The 14,473-nt window shown below is 50.7% G+C and overlaps 1 protein-coding gene across 3 annotated transcripts in view; it reads right to left on the bottom strand.

Moving 5' to 3' along the window:
* The window catches only part of LOC139279980 (diacylglycerol kinase zeta-like), a 521,188-nt gene that overhangs the window by 246,890 nt on the left and 259,825 nt on the right, over positions 1-14,473 (bottom strand). For all 3 annotated transcript variants that reach the window (XM_070899368.1, XM_070899369.1, XM_070899370.1), the window contains 3 exons: positions 13,189-13,284; positions 11,742-11,824; positions 9,420-9,480 (listed from right to left, as the gene is read on the bottom strand). In XM_070899368.1, the coding sequence (XP_070755469.1) occupies positions 9,420-9,480; positions 11,742-11,824; positions 13,189-13,284 (240 nt within the window). The remainder of the gene's footprint in view (positions 1-9,419; positions 9,481-11,741; positions 11,825-13,188; positions 13,285-14,473) is intronic.

Raw genomic sequence — 14,473 nt, 5'->3', positions numbered from 1 at the left:
GATGGACCGTGTTGAGGTGGGGAGGGAGGGAGGGAGGATGAACGGTGTTGAGGTGGGGAGGGAGGGAGGATGGACCGTGTTGAGGTGGGGAGGGAGGGAGGATGGGTGGTGTTGAGGTGGGGAGGGAGGGAGGATGGGTGATGTTGAGGTGGGGAGGGAGGGAGGATGTTGAGGTGGGGAGGGAGGGAGGATGGGTGGTGATGAGGTGGGGAGGGAGGGAGGATGGGTGGTGTTGAGGTGGGGAGGGAGGGAGGATGGGTGGTGTTGTGGTGGGGAGGGAGGGCAGTGTTGTGGTGGGGAGGGAGGGAGGATGGGTGGTGTTGAGGTGGGGAGGGAGGGAGGATGGGTGGTGTTGAGGTGGGGAGGGAGGGAGGATGTTGAGGTGGGGAGGGAGGATGGGTGGTGTTGAGGTGGGGAGGGAGGATGGGTGGTGTTGAGGTGGGGAGGGAGGGAGGATGTTGAGGTGGGGAGGGAGGATGGGTGGTGTTGAGGTGGGGAGGGAGGATGGGTGGTGTTGAGGTGGGGAGGGAGGGAGGATGGGTGGTGTTGAGGTGGGGAGGGAGGGAGGATGGGTGGTGTTGAGGTGGGGAGGGAGGGAGGATGGGTGGTGTTGAGGTGGGGAGGGAGGGAGGATGTTGAGGTGGGGAGGGAGGATGGGTGGTGTTGAGGTGGGGAGGGAGGATGGGTGGTGTTGAGGTGGGGAGGGAGGGAGGATGTTGAGGTGGGGAGGGAGGATGGGTGGTGTTGAGGTGGGGAGGGAGGATGGGTGGTGTTGAGGTGGGGAGGGAGGGAGGATGGGTGGTGTTGAGGTGGGGAGGGAGGATGGGTGGTGTTGAGGTGGGGAGGATGGGTGGTGTTGAGGTGGGGAGGGAGGGAGGATGGGCGGTGTTGAGGTGGGGAGGGAGGGAGGATGGGCGGTGTTGAGGTGGGGAGGGTGGGAGGATGGGTGGTGTTGAGGTGGGGAGGGAGGGAGGATGGACGGTGTTGAGGTGGGGAGGGAGTGAATGGACGGTGTTGAGGTGGGGAGGGAGGGAGGATGGGTGGTGTTGAGGTGGGGAGGGAGGGAGGATGTTGAGGTGGGGAGGGAGGGAGGATGGACGGTGTTGAGGTGGGGAGGGAGGGAGGATGTTGAGGTGGGGAGGGAGGATGGGTGGTGTTGAGGTGGGGAGGGAGTGAATGGACGGTGTTGAGGTGGGGAGAGTAGTGTCTGTTGGGGAGGGTGGGGGGGTAGATTTTCATGAGTGGATGGTGAAAGTAGTGGCACAGGGAGGTGAGCAGGGAACTGTAGATGGTGAGGAAAATGATCCCCCTCGTCTCCTGAAGGCACCGACTCTTGGAGTGCGACCCCTATTGGCCCAGACAGCCCATCAGTAGCCACTGCCCACATTTATGCCCGGACCGTGCTTGTCAGCAGGCTGTTCAACCACTGAAAGCATCACAACCAAGCCAGATCCAGGTCTCATCTGCCACTCACATTTTCCAGTAGGGATAGGACCCAACTGTGGCCCCTCCCTAACCTCAGTGTGCTAAGGCTAATTGACATGCCCTTCCAGCTGGAATCAGTAAGCCCAGACTCCGGAGACTGAAGCTGGGACCTTTTGGTCTGCATGGCCAAGTGCAACACCAGGTGATGCCTTTACCCACTATGGTGTCACGGTCATAAGAACATAAGAAATAGGAACAAGAGTTAGGCCATACGGCCCCTCGAGCCTGCTCTGCCATTCAATAAGATCATGGCTGATCTGATCATGGACTCAACTCCATTTCCCCACCCGCACCCCATAACCCCTTATCCCCTTATTGTTTAATGTAGCTTTGGACTACATTTTAAATGAGAGGAAAGTCACGGGGCACTCGGGTTAGAATATTGGATGGACTTTTGCATTGAGAAAGCCACAAAACAGAGGTAGTGGTACTGGATTGAAAACTGATTTAAAGTAAAATGGTGAGTAAATCATGGTCATTTTAAAATTCTGGCCATAATAAAACTAGCTGTTCAAACGTCTGAACGTAGAGTTTAAACATCTGGCCACTTGTGACAGCGATCAGATTATGCTCAGACTGCGAGGGTGGCTACAGTTACAAGGCGATGAGACAGTGCATGTCCAGGAACTACTGAAGACTGATCCATGGTTGCCAACCCTCCAGGATTGTCCTGGAGTCTCAGGAATTAAAGATTAATCTCCTGGACTTTACCACGAGCCACTCTGGAGAAAAAACAGGTGCATTAAAAAAAATGGTGTTTTTATTTCCATTTTCTTTGAACCCAGTTTTTAAATTAGTTCCATAAATACTGGAGATGGGAAAAAAGGCTGTCTGAGTTGGTGGGGTGGTTGGAGGTCATGTGATGGGAGGTCATGTGATGGAACCTCCAGGGATACATTCAATCAGAGTTGGCAACCCTAAATATATGTCACATCTTTTATTCAACTACTTTGGGGCAGGGTCAGGATGTCATTTTATTTTGTTAAGTTATTCACTAAATCTTAGTGTAATTTCTGTTTGTACAAATTGCACATTGACTGACAGCAGAAGCAGACACTATGTGACAAAATGGCTGGTCTCATTCCTTATTCACAGCTTTTAAAATGTAGTTTTCTGTTTGTATCCCAGGACATTGTGCCGGTACAGTCCATGGATAGTAGGGGAGCAGCATTAACATCACTATAACATGGAATAAATAGTTTGAGGGCATACAAGGTCATTACAGCTTTTATTAAGTGATCCACTTGGCAGAATTTTCAAAAATATTGTTTTAAAGTAGGAACGCAGGAACAGGAGGAGGCTTTTCATCCCCTCGAGCCTGTTACATCGTGACTGATCCGTATCTTAACTTTATCTAGCCTTGGTTCTGTGGCCCTTAATACCCTTGCCTAACAAAAATCTAGCAATGACAATTTTGAAATGTTCAATGTACCCGCTGCCCCCGCAGACCCTTCTTTTTTTTTGGGGGGGGGGGGCGGTGGGAGTAGCTGTTTGAGGAATGACACACTGAGAAGGGAGAATGCAACAAGGGAAGGAAGGCACCAAGTAAAGCCAACCAAGCATGCCTCCCCCAACAAGGACAGAGAGATAATTGGTCGACAAGCCTGGGTGAGGTTGCTCGTGCACCTGCTAACAGGTTATACAGCAGCACTGGCAATGGCTGCAAGAAAACTGTCCATGTGCCTCATTTGATGCAGAAAGTTTGCCCGGCTTAAGGGAGACCTAATTATACATTTATTTTTAGGCTTGAGATTTCTTAAGTAGAGTTTCTCACTTGCAAGCTATAAATACCCAACGTGAAACAAGCTGCCCATTTAGAAACATAGAAACATAGAAACATAGAAAATAGGTGCAGGAGCAGGCCATTCAGCCCTTCTAGCCTGCACCGCCATTCAATGAGTTCATGGCTGAACATGAAACTTCAGTACCCCCTTCCTGCTTTCTCGCCATAACCCTTGATCCCCCGAGTAGTAAGGACTTCATCTAACTCCCTTTTGAATATATTTAGTGAATTGGCCTCAACTACTTTCTGTGGTAGAGAATTCCACAGGTTCACCACTCTCTGGGTGAAGAAGTTTCTCCTCATCTCGGTCCTAAATGGCTTACCCCTTATCCTCAGACTGTGACCCCTGGTTCTGGACTTCCCCAACATTGGGAACATTCTTTCTGCATCTAACCTGTCTAAACCCGTCAGAATTTTAAACGTTTCTATGAGGTCCCCTCTCATTCTTCTGAACTCCAGTGAATACAAGCCCAATTGATCCAATCTTTCTTGATAGGTCAGTCCCGCCATCCCGGGAATCAGTCTGGTGAACCTTCGCTGCACTCCCTCAATAGCAAGAATGTCCTTCCTCAAGTTAGGAGACCAAAACTGTACACAATACTCCAGGTGTGGCCTCACCAAGGCCCTGTACAACTGTAGCAACACCTCCCTGCCCCTGTATTCAAATCCCCTCGCTATGAAGGCCAACATGCCATTTGCTTTCTTAACCGCCTGCTGTACCTGCATGCCAACCTTCAATGACTGATGTACCATGACACCCAGGTCTCGTTGCACCTTCCCTTTTCCTAATCTGTCACCATTCAGATAATAGTCTGTCTCTCTGTTTTTACCACCAAAGTGGATAACCTCACATTTATCCACATTATACTTCATCTGCCATGCATTTGCCCACTCACCTAACCTATCCAAGTCACTCTGCAGCCTAATAGCATCCTCCTCGCAGCTCACACTGCCACCCAACTTAGTATCATCCGCAAATTTGGAGATACTGCATTTAATCCCCTCGTCTAAATCATTAATGTACAATGTAAACAGCTGGGGCCCCAGCACAGAACCTTGCGGCACTCCACTAGTCACTGCCTGCCATTCTGAAAAGTACCCGTTTACTCCTACTCTTTGCTTCCTGTCTGACAACCAGTTCTCAATCCACGTCAGCACACTACCCCCAATCCCATGTGCTTTAACTTTGCACATTAATCTCTTGTGTGGGACCTTGTCGAAAGCCTTCTGAAAGTCCAAATATACCACATCAACTGGTTCTCCTTTGTCTACTTTACTGGAAACATCCTCAAAAAATTCCAGAAGATTTGTCAAGCATGATTTCCCTTTCACAAATCCATGCTGACTTGGACCTATCATGTCACCATTTTCCAGATGCACTGCTATGACAGCATCATGTCAGTGACTGGGAAGCACACCCACAACTCTTTCAATCACGCTGATCAGAACAGAGAGTACAAGAAGATCGCTGTCTGCCAGCACTGCGATCTAATCAAAATCCTTCACCCCGCTCACCCTCTCTTTTAATGGGATGGGGACGTGACCTGGCCTCTTTAAATGGGATGGAGGTAGGAATGCACAAGACATTTAACACCGAGCAATGTAAGGCCTAACACAAAAAAAAGTCTGATTAAAGAGAACAGTCTTGAATCCAACCAGTGTATCTCCAATCACTGAAAGCATCGACATCCACAGGGTGGCACGGCCCAATACCGCCATCTTGTGGTCACTGCTCTTCATAGCATGCCACGTTCTTGTACGTTTCCATATTATTAATTAATAATCCATCCCCCTGCAGGTTGACTCTGAACTTGTGACATCTGGAATTCTGGGACACTCTGCTCGGTAACTTCCAAATCTGTCAGCTAACTATATTTATATTATACAGATCAGCAAAGTAAATCAGATGGGACGCTGTTTTGTAATAACAGGACTGTTATACAATGTATTATTCTGCAGCTGAGGTGCTTCTGTGTCTCTCAAGAGCCACGTGTTCTAACTATTCAGTAAACACAGGCTGAGCCCAATCACGGTTCTTGTTGTCTAGTCAGGGAATTTTGAAGATTACTAGAGGGCACAGATTTAAGGTGATTGGCAGAAGAACCAAAGGCGACGGGAGGAAAACCGTCTTTACGCAGCGAGTGGTTGGGATCTGGAATGCACTGCCTGAGAGGGTGGTGGAGGCAGACTCAATCGTGGCTTTCAAAAGGGAATTGGATAAGTACCTGAAGGAAAAAAATGCGCAAGGCTACAGGGAAAGGGCAGGGGAGTGGGACTGGCTGAGGTGCTCTTGCAGAGAGTTGGCACGGGATCGACGGGCTGAATGGCCTCCTTCTGTGCTGTAATCGTTCTACGATTAGAAGTGATTTCAGGCTGCAGGTGAAAAGCATGCAGCATTAGTGACTGCTTTTCATTTTGTTATTCAAGTTTGCTTTTTGCATCTGCGGTGAAGTGTACGTTCTGGAGCGGGATGGGGTATGGAGGGGAAGGTTTGGGGGGGAAGGTTTGGAGGGGAAGGTTTGGAGGGGAAGGTTTGGAGGGGAAGGTTTGGGGGGGAAGGTTTGGAGGGGAAGGTTTGGAGGGGAAGGTTTGGAGGGGAAGGTTTGGGGGGGAAGGTTTGGAGGGGAAGGTTTGGGGGGGAAGGTTTGGGGGGGAAGGTTTGGAGGGGAAGGTTTGGAGGGGAAGGTTTGGAGGGGAAGGTTTGGAGGGGAAGGCTTGGAGGGGAAGGCTTGGAGGGGAAGGCTTGGAGGGGAAGGTTTGGGGGGGAAGGTTTGGAGGGGAAGGTTTGGGGGGGAAGGTTTGGGGGGGAAGGTTTGGAGGGGAAGGTTTGGAGGGGAAGGTTTGGAGGGGAAGGTTTGGGGGGGAAGGTTTGGGGGGGAAGGTTTGGAGGGGAAGGTTTGGAGGGGAAGGCTTGGAGGGGAAGGCTTGGAGGGGAAGGCTTGGGGGGGAAGGTTTGGGGGGGAAGGTTTGGGGGGGAAGGTTTGGCGGGGAAGGTTTGGAGGGGAAGGTTTGGAGGGGAAGGTTTGGAGGGGAAGGCTTGGAGGGGAAGGTTTGGAGGGGAAGGTTTGGAGGGGAAGGTTTGGAGGGGAAGGTTTGGAGGGGAAGGTTTGGAGGGGAAGGTTTGGAGGGGAAAGTTTGGAGGGGAAGGTTTGGAGGGGAAGGTTTGGAGGGGAAGGTTTGGAGGGGAAGGTTTGGAGGGGAAGGTTTGGAGGGGAAGGTTTGGAGGGGAAGGTTTGGAGGGGAAGGTTTGGAGGGGAAGGCTTGGAGGGGAAGGCTTGGAGGGGAAGGCTTGGAGGGGAAGGCTTGGAGGGGAAGGCTTGGAGGGGAAGGCTTGGGGGGGAAGGTTTGGGGGGGAAGGTTTGGAGGGGAAGGTTTGGAGGGGAAGGTTTGGGGGGGAAGGTTTGGGGGGGAAGGTTTGGGGGGGAAGGTTTGGAGGGGAAGGTTTGGGGGGAAGGTTTGGGGGGAAGGTTTGGGGGGGAAGGTTTGGGGGGGAAGGTTTGGGGGGGAAGGTTTGGGGGGGAAGGTTTGGGGGGGAAGGTTTGGGGGGGAAGGTTTGGAGGGGAAGGTTTGGAGGGGAAGGTTTGGAGGGGAAGGTTTGGAGGGGAAGGTTTGGGGGGGAAGGTTTGGAGGGGAAGGTTTGGGGGGGAAGGTTTGGGGGGGAAGGTTTGGAGGGGAAGGTTTGGAGGGGAAGGTTTGGAGGGGAAGGTTTGGGGGTGAAGGTTTGGAGGGGAAGGTTTGGGGGGGAAGGTTTGGGGGGGAAGGTTTGGGGGGGAAGGTTTGGAGGGGAAGGTTTGGAGGGGAAGGTTTGGAGGGGAAGGTTTGGGGGGGAAGGTTTGGGGGGAAGTTTGGGGGGGAAGTTTGGGGGGGAAGGTTTGGAGGGGAAGGTTTGGGGGGGAAGGTTTGGGGGGGAAGGTTTGGGGGGGAAGGTTTGGGGGGGAAGGTTTGGGGGGGAAGGTTTGGGGGGGAAGGTTTGGGGGGGGAAGGTTTGGAGGGGAAGGTTTGGAGGGGAAGGTTTGGGGGGGAAGGTTTGGGGGGAAGTTTGGGGGGGAAGTTTGGGGGGGAAGGTTTGGAGGGGAAGGTTTGGGGGGGAAGGTTTGGGGGGGAAGGTTTGGAGGGGAAGGTTTGGAGGGGAAGGTTTGGGGGGGAAGGTTTGGGGGGGAAGGTTTGGGGGGGAAGGTTTGGAGGGGAAGGTTTGGAGGGGAAGGTTTGGGGGGGAAGGTTTGGGGGGGAAGGTTTGGAGGGGAAGGTTTGGAGGGGAAGGTTTGGGGGGGAAGGTTTGGGGGGGAAGGTTTGGGGGGAAGGTTTGGAGGGGAAGGTTTGGGGGGGAAGGTTTGGGGGGGAAGGTTTGGAGGGGAAGGTTTGGGGGGGAAGGTTTGGGGGGGAAGGTTTGGGGGGAAGTTTGGGGGGGAAGTTTGGGGGGGAAGTTTGGGGGGGAAGTTTGGGGGGGAAGGTTTGGAGGGGAAGGTTTGGGGGGGAAGGTTTGGGGGGAAGGTTTGGAGGGAAGGTTTGGAGGGGTAGAAGGTTTGGAGGGGTAGAAGGTTTGGAGGGGTAGAAGGTTTGGAGGGGGGGGAAGGTTTGGAGGGGGGGGAAGGTTTGGAGGGGGGGGAAGGTTTGGAGGGGGGGGGAAGGTTTGGAGGGGTGGGGGAAGGTTTGGAGAGGGGGGGAAGGTTTGGAGGGGGAGGTTTGGAGGGGGGGATCTGGAGTGGGGGGTGGGGGTTCTGGAGTGCGAGTGCTGAAACAGCTTGGACTCTCTGTTCCTTACCGCCCATTGCACCGATGTACTTGGAGCGGAGAATGGCCAGAAGTTCCACTGGAGCTCCACCCACTTGAGCACCAACCGTATTTTCACACTATTGTTTCCAAGAGGCTAGGGCAAGTGCCCAACCAAACTTGCAAATGATGCGTTCCCTTAGCACCAGATCATGTTCTTGTCGGTATAGTGTGTCAGCTGTGGCTCGGGGATAGCACACTCGCCCCTGAGTCAGAAGGTTGTGGGTTCAAGACTCACTCCAGGGGATTTCTTCTTCTCCCCATGAGAGAGCACTGAGGCCAATGATTGGGAATCAAATCTTCAACCATCTGGGCTGTGTGGCTCAGTCCTACAGCAGGCACTGCCTTTACCCACTGGGCCTTCAGCAGAGACCGGAACTCCTGATGTTACTGTACGTTCACTACAAGAGAATGTTGCTGCTGACGTCAACATCAAAGATGAAGGTGAATGTGTGGACACAGTGGATGCAGCAATATTGTGGACAATCACATAACGGCCGCGCGCTGTCTGCACTACACGTAGAAAAATGTCCCAGTGTTACAAACGCATTCGGAGAAAACAACAGGCGCAAAGCTGAAGAAGAAGATATAAGGAGGTGTGGCTGAAAGCTCAGTCAAAAAGGTGTATTTTTTACAGGAGGGTCTGAAAGGAGGTGAGGGCGATGGCGAGCCAGGTAGGGTTAGAGAGGAATTTCCTGAGCGTGGGGCCTCGGCAGAGGCAGGCACAGCCTCCAATGTGGGAGGGTGGGGGGGCGGGTGTGGCACAAGAGGCTAAGCTCAGAGGAACAGAAAGTGTGGGAGGGGAGGGTGGTAATAAGAACATAAGAAATAGGTGCAGGAGTAGGCCACCTGGCCCCTCGAGCCTGCTCCACCATTCAATAAGATCATGGCTGATCTGATCATGCACTCAGCTCCACTTCCCTGCCCGCTCCCCATAACTCTTTGCTCTCTTATTGCTCAAAAATCTGTCTATCTCCGGAGGTGGGGGCAGGCAGCGTTATGGAGGTAGGGGTAGGTGGCAGCGTTCGTGATGGAGAGAACATGTGATCAGAAGCTCAGCTCAGGATAGATCACAACACTGAGGTTGCGAACAGATTGGTTCAGCCTGAGATAGTGGAGGGTGATAGAGTCGGTGTCTAGGGAGCGGTGTGCGTGGTGGGGAAGGCAGATAGCTTCAGTCTTCCCGCTGCTTCACTGGAGTAAACATAATGACAGCGTGATGTTCCACTATTACAACAATTACACTATCGTCTTGGCCTCAATACCAAGTGGAACCTTTATTGTGAAATGAACCACAGGAAACAATTGCCATTTTGCATTCTAAGAGAAAACTACAGAAACCACAGAAGGCGAGAGGAGTGTATTGAGTGTAAACACTTACAGTGCCGTCACCTCCACAAGCCAGAATTCGTAAATTCTGAACCTTTCGGTACAACTCTAACCTGTAAAGAGCAAAACAAGAATTTAAAAATACACACACAAACTTGGAAGGAACACAGAACTCCTTAGTCTCAGAGAAGTGATCGCGCGCTCATCTCTTGGGATTAGAAACCGTAAGTACAGAGGGACAGCTCAGTCCCTGGGCTCCAGCTACAGCTCAAGGTGATCCCCAACGGAAAATTCCTCAACCACTTCCCGACTTTGCAGTAACTAGTTCTGAATGTATTTGGTTAAACGTCCCTTCACCCTATCTGGAACTTAAAAAAATGATTCCAGTCTGATTCTTTACATATTTGTGACTGGATCAGAATACCTCATGCATTTCAGCAGGTTTAACTGAATCTTGCAAACTATGGATCATTCTTTATTTAAAACTTCTAAGGGTGAAGCATTCAAACCCTAATTAAATATTACATCAGGTAGGAAACAATAAATATGAAAACTTCTGCAAAGAATAACATTTTTGCACTCAGGCTGAGAGATGTCAGCCAGACGAACCAAACCTTTTAATCCATCTTTAAAGTCAGCATTAAGCACTTCCGAGTCAAGTAGAGCATGGGGCAGATGCAGAGTAAAGTTCCCTCTGTACTGTCCCTAACAATGTAACTTAACCCCATCCACAGAATACCGTCCGTTAATGTGCTGGTGTGACATTTCAGTGTCCTCCTTGCCGTTCAGCCTGAGCGAGACTGACAATTTGCGTCAAATTTGGGTTCATTTTGTTGCATTGGGCCTCTGCCTATTAGGGACTGCGTGGAGCAGACTATCCCAAACTCATTTCATGTAGCACCCATTGTAATATATTTTGTGGGTTCTTTGCTGAAGAATTCATAGCAACACATTGCTATGAAGAACTAATTGGTTTATTAACAAAGATTCAACAATCACACTACACATTACCAGTTCATCCACTAGGCTCACAACTGCATACCTCATTGTGGATGACCTAGACCCAACTGACTGGGGTTTTATTGAGTCCTGTGAACATCATGTGACTGGCTAAGCCACTCACAATGCAACAAGCTCTGCAACTATTTTAGTTGTGAACATTAAACAAGTGGCCCCTGATTAAAGGGCGGGGGGGGGGTTGGTGGGGGCACACTCCAAAGAACTTTTCAAGTGCCCCTTTTTTTTTGAGGGCACAAAAACACAAATTATACAAGTGCCCCCTGGCTAAAAGTGGGGGAGGAGGCACTAAAACCAACAAACATAGACAAATTAAACTTTAAACATTAAGGATCAAATTAAAATTTGGATGATGCACTCCAGTCCCTCCGGCGCCCCTCTCGCGGAAGGCTGCAAGCGTACCGGTGGACACTGCGTGCTCCATCTCCAGGGACACCCTGGCTCGGATGCAACCACGGAAGAGAGGCAGGCAGTCGGGCTGAACGACCCCCTCGACCGCCCGCTGCCTGGACCGGGTGATGGCCCCCTTGGGCATACTGACAGGTGCATACATTACACCCATCCAGCCAGCAGAGGGAAGGATTGAGCATGCACTCCAGTTTGGGCTGGAGCGAACCTAGGGCCCCAGAGGTGAAAGAATCGTGCTGCAACATACTGTGTCACCCTGTGCCACTTTAAACCGAAGTGGAGCTCGACAGTCTCAGCGCTGCCTCGGTCTCAGCAATCACGTCAGTGACCCAGGAATACGGTTGCCCGTCCCCATTTATTCAGAGTGTCTAATGACTGTGCTCTGTGACGATTTTCTTCCCGAGGTTGCAGAACTGATCGCAAAGGCCAGCCCAGTGGTACAGTGCTGCGGAGTACCAGCACCTTGTGCACACAGAGCGATGGGCCATGGGGTTACGTAACCCTACTTCCCCCCGTAGTCGAGCTGGCACGGAGAAGATGCTGAGTGGAAAGCCAGGTCGATCTCGAACAGGGAGGGAGAGAAAGGCAGTGGGAGGGAGAGCGATGGAGAGCAACAGTCCCACTCCCCCTATAGATCAGGGCACCTGCCACCTTGGCCAGGGATGTCACATGGATGGAGAAGGAAATGACCCCTCTCCAAAGTTAGAGAGAGTGAATCTCAGCCTCAAGAAAAGCTTTTACCCGGGATCCCATCTGAGGGGCATATTCCATTTAAAATAGCACCCTTGCCCCCAGTCAAACTGCTGTGCTTATGGCCACACCTCATGTGTGCTCGCACTCTGCTGGTTAACAAAATAATACTATTTTCCGCACGCCCTCCCAAAAATATCCCCACTGCTCCTGTTTGAAATCTTGAGCCTTGAACGCTTGTCCCCGGGCCAGTACTTACGCCTCCTTAGGACCCCCCTGACACATATCAAACACCTGTCTCGGGTTCAGGTACCACATGAACGACTGGATAATCTTCGCTCCCTGCAAAAGAATGAAACAAATGTAATAGCGTCACAGTGAAATCCAACATCGCTCTAACCCGGTGATGTACTGTTAAAGGCACGCTATGTGCGGATACGGAGTGTGTGCTCATTCAGCATTTTACTGCAGACTTGGACCTGGTGCCCCGCCAAGATTCTCTTTGTGGCAGACCCGTCTCAAAGGCTGTAAACGGGCATTAGAGTTACTGGAGAACAGTATTGTAGCGGGCGGCATAACAGTCGGGCAGGACTGGGAGCTGGGGGTCCAATACACGTGTCAAAACCAGAGAGTGGGCCGTATACCGAAAAGCAAGACTCATCTCTCGTACACACAGAATGTGTGACTCCCAAAGCAAGACACCGATATATAACTAACCACGAACTGATCAGCTGCCTACAACAATATCTGTTCTATTATCCAGCTGTGTTGCGGGATTAAGGCTGCGTACATTGGGAGGGAAGCAAAACAGCAACTGGAGGAGAGCTGCTGCCAGAGTCAGGACGGATCGTCTCATTTTCTCCTTTGGACCCTGCAGGATACTTGGGGCACTCTTTTTCTCTCTCTCTCTCTCTCTCTCTCTCTCTCTCTCTTTTCTCCCTTTCTCTCCTGAAGGTGCTGGCTCATGCTGGGTTCTGGTTCTACGTGTAGCCCCCCACCCCCACAACTTGTCCAGTGACCAATCTTCCTGTGTGAGCTCAGACGCCGAGTGTCGACAGACTATTCAACTGCCAGAAGCAGCATGCGTGTGCACTTTCCATGGCGGGTGGGCGTTGGGTCACGGGATAGCAGAGGCCAGAGAAGATTTTCTTTTTTTCCGCCCCTCCTCATTTCAGGCGCATCGAGTCCAATTGTAGCACCGCAACTCTTCAATATAGTCTCCTTCACAGTGAAGCATGCTCCCTTCCCAGTCATCCCCATGTACCCAAATCACAGAGAGAGAGAGAGAGAGACTGAGAGAGATAGGAGAGAAAGAAAGGAGAAAAAGAAACAGGGAAAGAAAGAGTGAGAAAGAAAGAGAGCAAGAAAAAGAAAGAAAGAGAAAATAGAAAAAAAAAGAAAGAAGATTCAGAAAGAGAAACGAGAAAAAAAAAGAGAAAGGAAAAAAGAGACAAAAAGAAAAAGAAAGAAAGAAAGGAGGGAAGGAAGAAGGGAAGGAAGAAAGGAAGAAAGGAAGAAAGAAGGGAGAAGGAAAGAGAGAAGTAAATAAATAGATAGATGGTCGCGATGCTGACTCCAGTGGACATCACTCTACAGTTTTGCAGTAGATTCCTGTTGGAGCATGTCTACTGTGTAATGGGATGCCCCCTCTTATTCCTGTGACCAATATGACATGTACTGCTCTATGAGATAGAGGACCCACACACCTGATTTCCCCCACTTTTGGGATTGACAAACACCAACAACGGTTTCATCAGCGGAGATGGGATGGGCTTGATGATAAAGGGCTTCCATCTTCCTTCCTGTTTCAAAAGGGAGAAGAGTCAGTCCAGAACAGCGACACATATCTGCAGCAATTACCACTCTGCACCAACTGATCCAGGCACAGTGAGAGTACAAAAGCAACGGGCGACACTGAGCTGACAAGCTGCATTACTAAAGATTTTAACCAAGTGCCTACACTGTGTGTCTTGCTGCATCCCTCCGATGGCCATGCGCGCTCAGGAAGAGAGTCCACAACACAGAAAAAGGACTAACAGCTTGCATCTCACTGCACTTCATGGAGGGAGGTGGGGAAAGAATAGGAACAAATTAGGGTGGGGTAGGAGGAGCGTGAATGAAGGCATGGTTAAAGTGGTAGGTCCTTGGGGGAGGTAGCACGGTGCTGCAAAGTGATTTGCGCAGAGAGTACCAAAGGGCCAACAACAGCCTCCCAGCTGTGAAAGGAAGACTTTTATTTATATAACGCCTCACATGACTTGAGAATGTCCAAACTGCTTTGCAGCCAATTAAGTACTTTTTTTTGGAGTGTAGTCACTGTTGTAGCAGATGCAGTATAATATGGATAAATGTGAGGTTATCCACTTTGGGGGCAAAAACACAAAGGCAGAATATTATCTGAATGGTGACAGATTAGGAAATGGGGAGGTGCAACGAGACCTGGGTGTCATGGTACATCAGTCATTGAAAGTTGGCATGCAGGTACAGCAGGCGGTGTAGGCGGCAAATGGTATGTTGGCCTTCATAGCTAGAGGATTTGAGTATAGAAACATAGAAACATGGAAAATAGGTGCAGGAGTAGGCCATTCGGCCCTTCTAGCCTGCACCGCCATTCAATGAGTTCATGGCTGAACATGCAACTTCAGTACCCCCTTCCTGCTTTCTCGCCATACCCCTTGATTCCCCTAGTAGTAAGGACTTCATCTAACTCCTTTTTGAATATATTTAGTGAATTGGCCTCAACAACTTTCTGTGGTAGAGAATTCCACAGGTTCACCACTCTCTGGGTGAAGAAATTCCTCCTCATCTCGGTCCTAAATGGCTTACCCCTTATCCTTAGACTGTGTCCCCTGGTTCTGGACTTCCCCAACATTGGGAACATTCTTCCTGCATCTAACCTGTCTAACCCCGTCAGAATTTTAAACATTTCTATGAGGTCCCCTCTCATTCTTCTGAACTCCAGTGAATACAAGCCCAGTTGATCCAGTCTTT

The sequence above is a fragment of the Pristiophorus japonicus genome, chromosome 14 (assembly GCF_044704955.1).
Source record: "Pristiophorus japonicus isolate sPriJap1 chromosome 14, sPriJap1.hap1, whole genome shotgun sequence".
NCBI lineage: Eukaryota > Metazoa > Chordata > Chondrichthyes > Pristiophoridae > Pristiophorus > Pristiophorus japonicus.
Note: the sequence above shows the minus strand (reverse complement) of the source record. Positions and strands in the feature narration are given on the sequence as shown.